Here is a 13,978-nt window from a genome sequence, read left to right as displayed (position 1 = left end):
ACTATGAAAATCTTATCTAATTTGGTCCTTTGTTTGGTCAACCGTTAATTGACTGTCAAAATTGAGGGTATTTATGGAATTTCAATACATGCGCCATTTTTACTCTCTTTTATGATTCACCATTTTCTTCCATTCCTCATCCTCGCCCACCTGAGGATTTTTTAGCAATGGTGTGTGGGTCAAGTTCTTGATTTTATACTCGAAATTGGAGTTGCTATCCATAACCAGAGCTCCGTTTTTGCCACTGTCATCAAATCTGTGTGAGGCAAAATAGTAACAAAACTTCTTGAGACTTAATACCCCAGTAAGAAGGCGCGCCAGTAGACAAACTTTTCGATTCCGGTTGGCTGCTGGGTCAAAAAGACGGAGTAGCCGGTCAAAAATTTGAGATTCTCTTCTGCAAAAATTCCAGGGTATTAACAAGCGCAAGGCTACCGATGGAGTCAGGGCTCATAGCTGTATGAAGAAGGAAATATATAATTTGGGTTGGGATTTTCTTGACTTGTTGCTTTGTTTTGGTGTTAGCTCTTTTATTTTATTTTTATTTATTATGAGTTTGTTAAAATGTTAAAAGAGAGATAGAGAAGGATAAAAGAAAAACAATTTGGGGCTGAGGTTTGTGCCACCGTACAGAAGGTAGAGCGACAAGGGTGGTGTAGAGAGACCCACTTGAGAAATTATAATTTATTTGTAGTCAGGAGAAGAATGAGTTTTGTTGATTGGATAATGGAAGATTGGAATTAACATTTAAAAAAGTATAACAAACCAACAACACTAACAACTGGTAATTGGTGAGCAACTACTTTGGATTGGAATACAGAGTCCCCGGAGGTACTAGATTGGAATGCGCAGTCGCCGGAGGTAATATTGGATGTTTTGGCACGGCTAAATAGGAAAGGAGAAAAAAAGCGTGTAGAATTATAATTTTGTCCCCAATTTTGACGGTCAACAAACAGTCAAATTAACGAAGGATTAAATTGAGTAAAAATTGCATAGTCAAGGACTTAATTGGGTAAGAATGATAGTCGAGGATCAAATTGGTAATTACGGAATAGTCAAGGGACCATTTTGATTATTAACTCTTATGTATTAGAATATTAGTTTTTATACGCATTATTTCTTACAATTTCAATTAACAAAACAATAGGATCAATGTTCTTATTAGTAATTTCTCTCACAAATCAAACAATGAAATTAATTTTCGTGACAATTACAATTTTTTTTTTCCATAAAACTTCAATTTCATTCATTCTCAAATATTTTTATTATCACGATACCCCATCCTTTGCCACTGATATATTAGCTTTTGCGTACTTCATTTTATATTTTATTTTACACTATATATACACTATATATATACATGTTCCATCGCCTTAATGCTATCTATAACCCTATTGATGTCTTTGATTCTGAACCATTAGTCACTCCCTATTTTAGTTGTTTTTATATTAATTGTCTAATTCTTAATAGGAAATTGATACTCTTTTATATATTTGGTGCCTATAGGTGCAACTGTCTAAAACAAGTAGCAAAGGAAGGATTTTGGAATGTTTTGGATTACTTTTGGAAGCAAAGGAAATTACCTAAGCACGAAAGAAAACAAGAATAAAAAATTGGAAGCTGCCAGGTGGGCCGTGAGACTCATCTATCTCCTATTTATGCTGTAATTTTCTGCTATTTTACTGGGTTCCCTTATTTGGTTCCCAACCCTAGTTAATTTTAGTCTATTTTTCCCTCTTCACTTTATATTTCCCTAGCATAGTTTAGATTAGTTTTACATTAGATTATTTAATTTCAAGCTTTGGATTGTGTATTGGAGTTGGATTTCTTCTTCATTATCAGTAAAGTTTTCTCTTCCCTTTATATTTCTTGCAATGTTTATGATTATTTATTATAGTTTTGCTTTGTTACTTTTATGATGCGTGAGTAGTTAGCTTTTGGGTTTGGATTAGGGTTCTATTGCTATTCTTGATGCTAGGTTTATAATTATTGCATAAAGGGGATAATTTATTAACCTAGGGGTTTTATGTTTGAATTGGATTATACATTCATCTTATTGATAATTGATGCACAACTTTTATTGATTTGTTTTGGGGATGATTTCATCACAACGAAAGTTGGTGAAAGACTCAAGCCTTACCAATTTCAACCCAATTTTTCCTACTATGAGAATAGGGGCAATTTGGGGGCTTACAATGTTTTTGTTTTTAAGGTTATGATTGATGCATCACAAAAGTGGGGCAATCCTAGCCTAATTCTAGTTTATTGATTACGAAAGTAGCTGAACTGAATTCTTGAGTGCATTGCCAATAAATCTCTTGGTTAATTATTTTTCCCCCAATTAGAACATCAAGATTGCAATACCCCTAATCTGACTCATTCCTTTATTATATAGTTTATTCTTCATTTAATTTGCATCTTAATTTACTTGGATTCTAGTGAATTTCAATGTTTTAGTGCCTAAAATTTTACAAATCATACAAGTACGTGTCATAGTCCCAATCCTCAGCGGAACGGCATTTACACACTCTTTACTATCACCTATCATCACTTCTTTTTTGTTTTTATTTTTTTATTCTAACACTTTCATCCCTTTATTATTATTATTATTATTATTATCATTATTATTATTATTAAATTTTTACGGGTTAATACTCCGTAAAATGTTACAAATATTATTTATTTATAATAATTAATTAATGCTTTTAATAATCAGTATCACATTAAGATTAGACAAACATGAAGTGTAAATTTAGTGTAGGGTACAAAAGACCCCCTGGTTGTGCTCTGCATGTCGGGATGGCAATGTGCCTCGTCCCCGTCTCTAACGGGGATGGGGATGGGGAAAAATTTCGAGGATCGGGGACGGGGACGGGGATATATATATATATATATATATATATATATATATATATATATATATATATATATATATATATTTATTTATTTATTTATTTATATTAATACATAGCAGTAATACATAGCATTACATATAAATTATATATAAAGCATGTCAACTGCATGACATATATACATTAATACATAGCATGCAGTAAACTGCAGTACATGAATACATAATACATATATACATAGCAGTAAACTGCGTTACATATATACATAATATACTACCATTACATATATACATAGTTATACTGCCATGCTTTATATATATATATATATATATATATATATATATATATATATATATATAGTATTTTAAATTTTGAAACTAGGACTTGTATTTTAAAATTTTTTTATTATTAAAATTTACATTTATTTAATATTTTGACTAGGAATTGACGGGGAATGGGAAATACCCGTCCCCGCCTAATTCCCCGCGGGGACGGGGATGGGGAGTATTTTCAATTCCCCGTCGGGGTCGGGGACGGGGACGGGGATGGGGATGGGGATGGGGATGGGGTCGCGGGGAAGGGGATGGGGAGTATACTCCCCGCCCCCGCCCCGCCCCGTTGCCATCCCTATCTGCATGGAAATATATTCAATTCCCATGCATCACCATTTACGAGCCTCTTCCATAGCTCACGTATGTAGATCAGAAGAAAATTATTACTCATAGTGCTGCTGCTGCTTTGACTCGTATCTCAATACATTATTTATGTTTCAATATGATAAATTCCGTACTTGAGTAGTTGCTATCTCTCAACTCTCAAATACTATATTTTGTGTCTGTTATCCCATTACCTGTTGTGTTCACACTTTCCCTTCTAACTGTTGCTTTTCTTCAATTTTGTTATCACACTTGCTTTTTATGTTTCAAAATAATGGAAATTGAGTTTCCAATATTATATGTGAAATAAACATGGCTATATATATATATATATATATATATATATATATATATATATATATATTGCTCTGATACCACACAATGCACAAGACATGCGACGCACGCACGCACGATGCACGCACATTACACATACCTACATTCTTACCCATAGTGCTGTTGCTGCTTTGACTCATCTCTCAATAAATTATTTATGTTTCAATCTATTTAATAATTAGAAATAGTATTACGAGTAGTAATGTTGATGGCAGGGGTTGAACGGGACCCAACATGCATATGTATGATGAATTTTAATTCATTCCACCCACATATATTTAATTTTTTTTTAAAAAAAAACAATAAATTCAATACTTGAGTAGTTCCTATGTCTCAACTCTCAAATACTATATTTTGTGTCTGTTGCCTCACTGTCTGTTGTGTTAACACTTTCCTTTCTAACTGTTGTCTTTTCCTCAATTATGCTATCACACTTGCTTTTATCTTTCAAAATAATGGAAATTGAGTTTGCAATATTATGTGTGAAATAAACATGGCTATATATATATATATATATATATATAGAGGAAGGGGCTCATGTGCATAGTATTACTTAGGTGATAAGTGAGATGTAATTAGAGCCATAGATTTTATTTAATCCAACGTCTGAAATTGCTTAGCAGATTATAAAAGACACCATTCATTAAGGTTATTATGGTAATTATACTAACATATATAAACAGTAATTGGTAACTGCCATATATGATCATACGCGATTTCCTCCAACGCATAACTTTCCTCCTACATTCGATCAAATCAATTCTTTACGCAACGAAGATCAAATCAACCTAATTCGCATAATCAATCTGCACATTCTTTACGCACAATCTGCACAAAGTCGATTGATCAACACAATGAATGAAGGTAATATCAATCCTATTTTCTTCTAATCCAGTTATTAATATAAAAATCAGTTATATTGATGAATTTTTGCACATTCTTTACAAATTCATTGTTATGAACGTATCAATTATAATGCTTAATCTTTTTGCATTCTTTACATATTTAATGATATGAAATAGCAATATCACAATGTAGTTGATTAGCCACAAGAATGTGCACTGTTAGGGATAAATTTATGCTCTGTATAGCACAAAAGCATGCACTACAGAGCATAAACCTAAGCCATAAGTTGGATAATAGCCTAACTCTATGAGTAAACAACTTGCATTGTTAATTAAGAAAATGTGCACTACTAGGCACAAAAACTTGCACTATATGGTTGAAAATTATGCACCGCAATGTCTATGCAATTTCATTTGGTATAACCATAAGAAAGTGCAGCGGTAGGCACAAAAATGTGCTCTGTAGGGCAAGAAAATTTGCACTATAAGCACAAAAATAACCTAAACCATATTTAATACCTTCAACTCTAAGAATGAACTATGTGAACTGTTAGTTTAGAATAGTTGCACTATTAGGTTTAAATATTTGCACTATATGAGTAAAAATCTTGCACTACATGTTATTATAAAAAAAAATATGAATTCTATGCAACTTCACTTCATATAGGCAAAAGAAAGTGCACTTTTAGGCACAATAATGTGCTCTGTATGGCAAGAAAATGATCACTATAAGCATAAAAATAACGTAAACCATGCTTAATACCTTCAACTCTAAGGAGGAACTATGTTGTTTTCAAAAAAAAAAAAAGAGGAACTATGTGAATTGTTAGGTTAGAATAGTTCCACTGTTAGGTTTAAATATTTGCACTATATGAATAAAAATCTTGCACTACATGTTATTATCAAGAAAATGGTGAGTTCTTTGTAATTTCATTTGAAATAGACTTTTAAACACAAAATGTGCTTTTTATGGCAAGAAAATGTGCACTTTAAGCATATAAATAACCTAAACCATGCTTAATACCTTCAACTCTAAACATGAACTATTTGAACTGTTATGTTAAAATAGTTGCACTATTAGGTTTAAATATTTGCACTATTAGGCACAAATATTTGTACCATACGGTTGAAAAATATGCACTGTATCTATTTATGAAAAATAGTGTGTTTTGTGAAATTTTTACTTAATTATCCATAAGAATGAGCATTGGTAAGCACTTACTTTCACTCTGTATGGCACAAAAACATGCACTATAGAGCATAAAAGTATTTTATATCTTTGAACTTTTTCATTTTGTATTTACACCATATTTTATATCTTCTATTTCTAGCATCATCTCCAAATGGCGTCACATCAGGCACAAATTTGAATACTTCTGATGCAAATTCCAGTAACATTGAAGGTGGTTATAGTGTGGATATATCACCGGGGATGACTGAATATTGGATTCCTAATTGTGAAGATGGGAGCAAACCTAAGATTGGTATGACATTCAATACTTTAGACGCTGTTGTATCCTTTTACAAGAACTATGCTGCTAAAGTTGACTTTGATATAAGGTCTAGTTCTATTATGAAGTCTAAGGATGGAATGATTCTAACAAAGTACATTCTTTATAGTAGAGAAGGGTATAATAATGTTACCGGTAGTTCTACATTGAATATAGATGAAGCATCAAGTTCTTCAATTACAAAGAGGAGAAGAGTCTCAAATAGGACAGGTTGCAAAGCCAGAATTGTGTTCAAATTCATAGGAAGTCTTGGTTATGTTGTTAAAAAATTTGAGGAAAGACATAACCACTGTATGTCATCAATCTTAGCAAAACAGTTTCTAAAGGTCAATAGGAACATTGATGTGGGACATCAAAAGTTCATTGCAAATTGTGCACGAGCAAATATTGGGCCAACAAAATCATTTAACTTGTACAAGGAGATGGTCGGTGATTTTTCCAATGTAGGTGCAACAAATGTTGACTTTAGGAACTTCAATAGGGATATTAGAGCATATATAATAGGTGTTGATGGACAAATGATTGTGAATAATTTTTTTAAGAAAAAGGATGTGTGTGAAGCATTTTATTTTGCATATGACATTGATGAAAATGAGCACTTATGCAAGCTTTTTTGGGCAGATCCAATTTCAAGAAAGAATTTTGGTTGTTTTGGGGATGTAGTATCTTTTGATGCAACGTATCAAACTAACAGGTTAGTTTAACATACTGCACATTCATTTCCTATTAAAGTGTATGTTTATTATTTTCCAAAACACGATTTTATCACTGCCTGAGCATTTATTTTATGTGTCATAACTTAAATATTATATTTTGTAGGTACGACATGGTTTTTACACCATTCACCAGGATTGATAACCACAAGAAAAGTATTACATTTGCAGCTGGATTGTTAACAAAAGAGGACATTGCATCCTATGTTTGGTTATTTGAACACTTTAAGAAAGCAATGGGTGCAGAGCGAAAAGTAATTGTTACTGATCAAGATCTAGCAATGAGACAAGCAATTCCAGCAGTATTTAATGAAGCTAGGCATCGTTTTTGCATGTGGCACATTATGTGCAAGGTGGGTGAAAAGGTTGGTTCTGTGCTAAGTAAGAATGATATTTTTAGGAAGAAATTGAACTCTGCTGTGTGGAGCTCATACTTAGAACCTCTTGAATTCGAGAATGAATGGAAATCAATCATGGAAGAGTTTGATTTAGTCAATAACAACTGGTTTGTACAAATGTTTGAGTTGCGTAGATTTTGGATACCAACCTATTTCAGAGATGTTCATACGGATGGTTTATTGAGGACTACATCACGCTCGGAAGGTGAAAATGGTGTTTTTAGTCGATTTACTACGCCTCTCTCTAGTCTTGTCCAGTTTTATATGCAATTTGAGCGTGCTTTGGACTCTCAAAGACACAATCATGCAAAACTTACAAGTGATAGTGAGGGAAACATCCCAGAAATGAAGACACCTTTGCCCATTGAAAAACATGATTCAATTGTATACACACTCTATTTTCTATGATATTCAGAAGTAAATATGCACAACATGTTTTAATTTTCGAGTTTTGAGTGTTCGAGAAGATGGTGGCATACTATATTATGGGATCAAAGATGGCAGTGATAGAAAGTTTGCTGTGGAGCACAATGTAACGGAAAAGAAAGCTGTTTGTAGTTGCAAGATATTTGGAAGAATTGGATTGTTGTGTAGCCACACTTTTGTGGTTTTTAAGGATTTGAACATTGATAAAATCCCTATGAAATATGTGCTGAATCTATGGACTAAGGATGCATCCTTAAAGCCTATCTTCCATATTGATGGTCTCACATTTGATCAAGATGTAGGAATGGATGAGAGGAAGGTGTTGTTAGCACAATTGTGGGGTGATATGCAGTGTTGTATTGGTCTAGCAGAAGAAGCAAAAATTGATAAATTGATTGAATTTGCACAAGTGATTAAACAACAAAAATTGATATTGATGACAGAACAAGCTGACTTATCCCCTACACATAGGAAGAATGCAGTCATAGAGTCTTATTGTGAGTCATCTAAGCCTTCCGAGATATCTATTCTACCACCAAGAAAAGCAAAAATAAGGGCAGTGGTAAGCGTATGAAAGGGAAAAAGGAGTTAGCAATGGATGCATCAAAGAAAGGTTTAAGAAAATGCCATACGTGTGATGCTTACTTAGAAAATGACAAGAGACATGACAGTAGGAACTGCCCACTTTGAAAGGAATTAACAGATGAAGAGGATTGACCATTTTCATATTTTGTAATGCCAAAACAGTATGAATTACAACATTTTAAAAAGACGAATGAGTATTTTACTGTAGGTTTAAATATTTGCACTATTTGGTTTAAATATTTGCACTTTATGAGTAGAAATGATGCACTACAAGTTATTATAAAAAAAATGTGAGTTCTGTGCAATTCCATTTTGATATAGCAATAAGAATGTGTACTGGTAGGCATAAAAATGTGCTCTATATGGCACAAAAATGTGCACTATAAGCATAAAACTAATCTAAAACAAGTTTAATAAATTGAACTCTAAGGATGAACTATGTGCACTTTTAGGTTGAAATAGTTGCACTATTAGGTTTAAATATTTGCACTATACGGGTAAAAATCATGCACTACAAGTTATTATAAAAAAATGTGAGTTCTATGCAATTTCACTTCATATAGGCATAAGAAAGTGCACTGTTAGGCACAAAAATTTGCTCTATATGGCAAGAAAATGTGCACTATAAACATAAAAATAACCTAAACCATGGTTAAAACATTGAACTCTAAAGATGAACTATGTGAAATGTAAGGTTTGAATAGTTGGACTATTAGGTTTAAATATTTGCACTATATGGGTTAAAATGATGCACTACAAGTTATTATAAAAAAAATGTGAGTTATATGTAATTTCATTTCAAATACCATAGAATGTGCACTTTTATGAGCAAAAATGTGCTCTGTATGATAATAAAATGTGCACTATGTTGGGCGTCGGCAGGGTTGGCCGAGTTCAGCCCCTGCTCGATTCGAGACGTGGCGCTGTGGCTTACCATGGAGGGATGTGGTTAAATGGTTAATGTCCACGGTCCACCTACCTATCACCAATTGGTTTTAAGTAGGATATGGCAACCATATAGCCAAAGAACTCTGTGGTTAAGCGTGCTTGACTTCCGGCAGTCACGAGATGGGTGACCCCCTGGGATGTAAGCATAGTGCAGTGCTGAGATCCATCAATTGGTATCAGAGCCGAGGTCACGGGTTCGAATCGATGGCGAGGCGAAAGCCGAGTCCAGTCCCAGGTGGGATGTGGCAGGTGCTGGGAGGGGGATTGTTGGGCGTCGGCAGGGTTGGCCGAGTTCAGCCGCTGCTCGATTCGAGACGTGGCGCTATGGCTTACCATGGAGGGATGTGGTTAAATGGTTAATGTCCACCTACCTATCACCAATTGGTTTTAAGTAGGATATGACAACCATATAGCCAAAGAACTCTGTGGTTAAGCATGCTTGACTTCCGGCAGTCACGGGATGGGTGTAAGCATAGTGCAGTGTGAGATCCATCACACTATAAGCATAAAAGTAACATAAACCATGTCTTAAAATATGAACTGTACGGTTTGAATATTTGCACTCTATGGGTAAAAAAATGCACTACGTTATTATAAAAAAAAATGTGAGTTATGTAATTTCATTTCAAATAGGTATAAGAATGTGCACTTTTAGGCAATAAAATGTGCTCTGTATAGCAAGAAAATGTGCACTATAAACATAAAAATAACATAAACCATGGTTAATACCACGAACTCTAAGGATGAAGCATGTGAACTATTAGGTTATAATATTTGCACTATTAGGCTTAAATATTGCACTGTAAGAGTAAAAATCATGCACTACATTCATACAACTATATTATGATAATCATGCACTGATATTAACATAAACATTATCCACAAATACATCAAAAACCTGTACAACAAAAACACCAGTTTCAACAGTAACACAAACATCAATTACCAAATATTTTAACAGTAATATGAGTAAACAAACACCAAATTGTGAATAAGTCATTCCTTCTTGAAGAACTTCATTGTTTATCCTTGTTTTCATCCCGAAGTTCGTTGATTTCGGCAGAGAGTATCGCAACAGCGTATTTGACACGAAGACGGTCTAGCTGGCTTCGATTGCCCTTCACAAGCCCACAATCCCATGCTTTGGCTAGAGACCCCATGAAGGTTTCCATGTGCCTCATCACATATACCCCACAATCCTCTTTATTTTCATTATCTCTCTATGCCATTTTAATCCTTGTTGGTTTCACTGATTTCAAATGATTGGATTTTGCCTCCAAACCCTTACTCTTCAAGTACTCAAGGACCATATATTTCTACCGCATCATGCTTAGGTTGACAAATCATATTCAATACAAAAAAACAAAACTTTTTTACTAAATAAAATGTTTTTAAATACTCACCAAATCAGAAGACACACTTCCATATTTCAGATCATTTGTCACAGATTTTGATGAATTATCAATGATATCAATTCTTTGATTCTTGATATTGAAGCATATCACATATGAATGCTCCGATGCAATCATAGGGAAAAACATATGCATTTGGCAAATCAAATCAATATATTAATATTTCTTTGGATAACTTATATACCATAAGCTAAACCTAAACATTACCAAATCAAGGGCAGGGAGTTTTATGTGTGGAACACGCTGAAACTCAATATGAAGATTTTCTTCAAATCGCTCTAGCCTGGCTGCATCATCCCCTCGGGGGTCCACCACAGTGTAGGACTACATTATTCAAATATTATTAAATAGCTGCATAAATACTCATCACTTAATACTCTATTTTGTTTTATTCACTTACACATGGGTACGTTGTAGCAAAAAACCTAGTAGGAGAATTTGGATCTTTAAATCTTTCTAGGTCATTCAATATGATTGATTGATTGACCATACATCTAGCACAAATGCAGTAACATATGCATGGCCCTTCAACGACAACAACTCCATCCTCATCAGCATTGTCGCCCCTGATCTGAAAACATACTCCTCACTACATTTCAAAAATTAAACATGTTAGATATATAAACATTTTCAAAAGATGGTTAGGATACAACTAATCTAAAACATGTTTAGTACCCTGAACTCTAAGGATAAAAGTGTGCACTTTTAGGTTTAAAAAGTTGCACTATTAGGTATAAAATTATGCACTATATGAGTAAAAATCATGCACTACAAGTGATTATGAAAAATAATATAAATAAAAATCATGCACTACAAGTGATTATGAAAAATAATATAAATATGCAATTTCATTTACAAGTGATTATGAAAAATAATATAAATATGCAATTTCATTTGATATAGCCATAAGAATGTGCACTGGTAGGGACAAAAATATGCTCTGTATGGCACAAATATGTGCACTATAAGCATACAACTAATCTAAAACATGTTTAGTAGCCTGAACTCTAAGGATAAATAGTGTGTACTTTTAGGTTTAAAAAGTTGCACTATTAGGTATAAAATTATGCACTATATGAGTAAAAATCATGCACTACAAGTGATTATAAAAAATAATATAAATATGCAATTTCATTTGATATAGCTATAAGAAAGTGCATTAGTAGGCACAAAAATATGCTCTGTAAGGCACAAATATGTGCACTATAAGCATACAACTAATCTAAAACATGTTTAGTACCCTGAACTCTAAGGATAAAAAGTGTGTACTTTTAGGTTTAAAAAGTTGCACTATTAGGTATAAAATTATGCACTATATGAGTAAAAATCATGCACTACAAGTGATTATGAAAAATAATATAAATAAAAATCATGCACTACAAGTGATTATGAAAAATAATATAAATATGCAATTTCATTTACAAGTGATTATGAAAAATAATATAAATATGCAATTTCATTTCATATAGCCATAAGAATGTGCACTAGTAGCGACAAAAATATGCTCTGTATGGCACAAACATGTGCACTATAAGCATACAACTAATCTAAAACATGTTTAGTAGCTTGAACTCTAAGGATAAACAGTGTGATCTTTTAGGTTTAAAAAGTTGCACTATTAGGTATAAAATTATGCACTATATGACTAAAAATCATGCACTACAAATGATATATAGTCAATATATCAAAACAATGTAATGTTAACATAAATAAAAATTTATCAAGAAATCTTACATGTTAGCATTTGGATTTTGCATTATCCAATCTTGATACACTTTCTCAGTAGCTGTCAGGAATTGACCCACATTTATCTGTCGCACCATATAAGGAGACCTCAAGGGAACAGTAATCTTGCGGCTCCTTCTTTCTACTCTTCTTGATTCTCAACCATTTGAATCTCAGGTTCCTTGCCGCAATCATCCACAATGATTCCTTTGCCCTTATCCATCATAGACCCTTCACCCAACAGAACAACTGCCCTTTCTTCACCGGCAGCAACTGCAACACCGCTCTTATCCACCAAAGAATCTTTCTCACAACCCATACCAACTGCATCAACACTCTCATCCACCAAAACATCCTTCTCACCAACAATATCAACGCCACCACCTCTTTCATCCAATGTAGAATCTTTCTCAACAACAATCTCAGCTCCCATCAGCTCTCTCCTCCACAACAACATCCTTCTCAGCAACAACCTCAACACCACCACCGCTTTCTTCCAAAGTAGCATCTTTCTCGCAAACTTCCATTTGTTTTTCTTCTTGATGTTGACTGCTTGGACTACACGCTTGAGTAAATTCTGCTCCAACATCCTGGTATTGACTAGATATATTAACAACATTATCCCAGTTTGATTCTTCACCAAGTGGTGGTGTCAGACCAAGACTAAAGCTTTGCATATCAGCAACCTTTCTTAAATATTGTTTCCTCCTCAAAATGGTTGCATCCATAGCATCAATATTTTCTGGATTGCACCAAAACGAATCCTGGCTGCTAGATGCTTCAACATCTTTTTGAATGCTAGAATCAACAGTCACTCGTCCACCTCCAAGAAGCTTTTGAGCTGCATTGTGCATCAATTTGATCACCTCATTATCACGGACAGAAGCTGGTGGTTTTGAAGCCAACTCAATCACCTCAACAATTGTCTTCCCAAGTAGGTCAAGCTTCTCAACATAATTTGCAATATACACCTATATACCAGTTTTTTTTTTTTTTTTAAAAGTGAGTTCTATGCAATTTCATTTCATATATGCATAAGAATGTGCAGTGCACTTCTGGAAAGAATAATGTGCTTTGTGTGATAAGAAAATGGATACTATAAGAATAAAAATAACCTAAACCATGCGTAATACCTTGAACTCTAAGGATGAACTATGTGAACTTTTAGGTTAGAATATTTGCACTATACGGGTAAAAATCATGCACTACAAGTTATTATAAAAAAAATGAGTTCTATGCAATTTCAATTCATATAGGCATAAGAAAGTGCACTTTTAGGTACAAAAATTTGCTCTATATGGCAACAAAATGTACACTATAAACATACAACTAATCTAAAACATGTTTAGTACCCTGAACTCTAAGGATAAACTATGTGAACTGTTAGGTTAGAATATTTGCACTGTTAGGTTTAAATATTTGCACTATATGAGTAGAATTTATGCATTACAAGTTATTATAAAAAAAATGAGTTCTATGCAATTTCAATTCATATAGGCATAAGAAAGTGCACTTTTAGGCACAAACTTTTGCTCTATATGGCAAGAAAATGTGCACTATAAGCATACAACTAA

The 13,978-nt window shown here is 33.5% G+C and overlaps 1 protein-coding gene across 1 annotated transcript; it reads left to right on the top strand.

Annotated features, from left to right (window-relative positions):
• Window positions 1-5,886: 5,886 nt before the first annotated feature.
• LOC116029769 (protein FAR1-RELATED SEQUENCE 5-like) lies at window positions 5,887-8,308 on the top strand. The gene is made up of 4 exons (XM_031271810.1): window positions 5,887-5,896; window positions 6,018-6,891; window positions 7,017-7,415; window positions 7,765-8,308. Exons 1-4 carry the CDS (start codon window positions 5,887-5,889, stop codon window positions 8,306-8,308), a joined length of 1,827 nt encoding a protein of 608 aa, XP_031127670.1.
• The last annotated feature ends 5,670 nt before the right edge of the window (window positions 8,309-13,978 follow it).

This window comes from Ipomoea triloba, chromosome 9, assembly GCF_003576645.1.
Source record: "Ipomoea triloba cultivar NCNSP0323 chromosome 9, ASM357664v1".
In the NCBI taxonomy this organism is placed as follows: Eukaryota; Viridiplantae; Streptophyta; class Magnoliopsida; order Solanales; family Convolvulaceae; genus Ipomoea; species Ipomoea triloba.
Note: the sequence above shows the minus strand (reverse complement) of the source record. Positions and strands in the feature narration are given on the sequence as shown.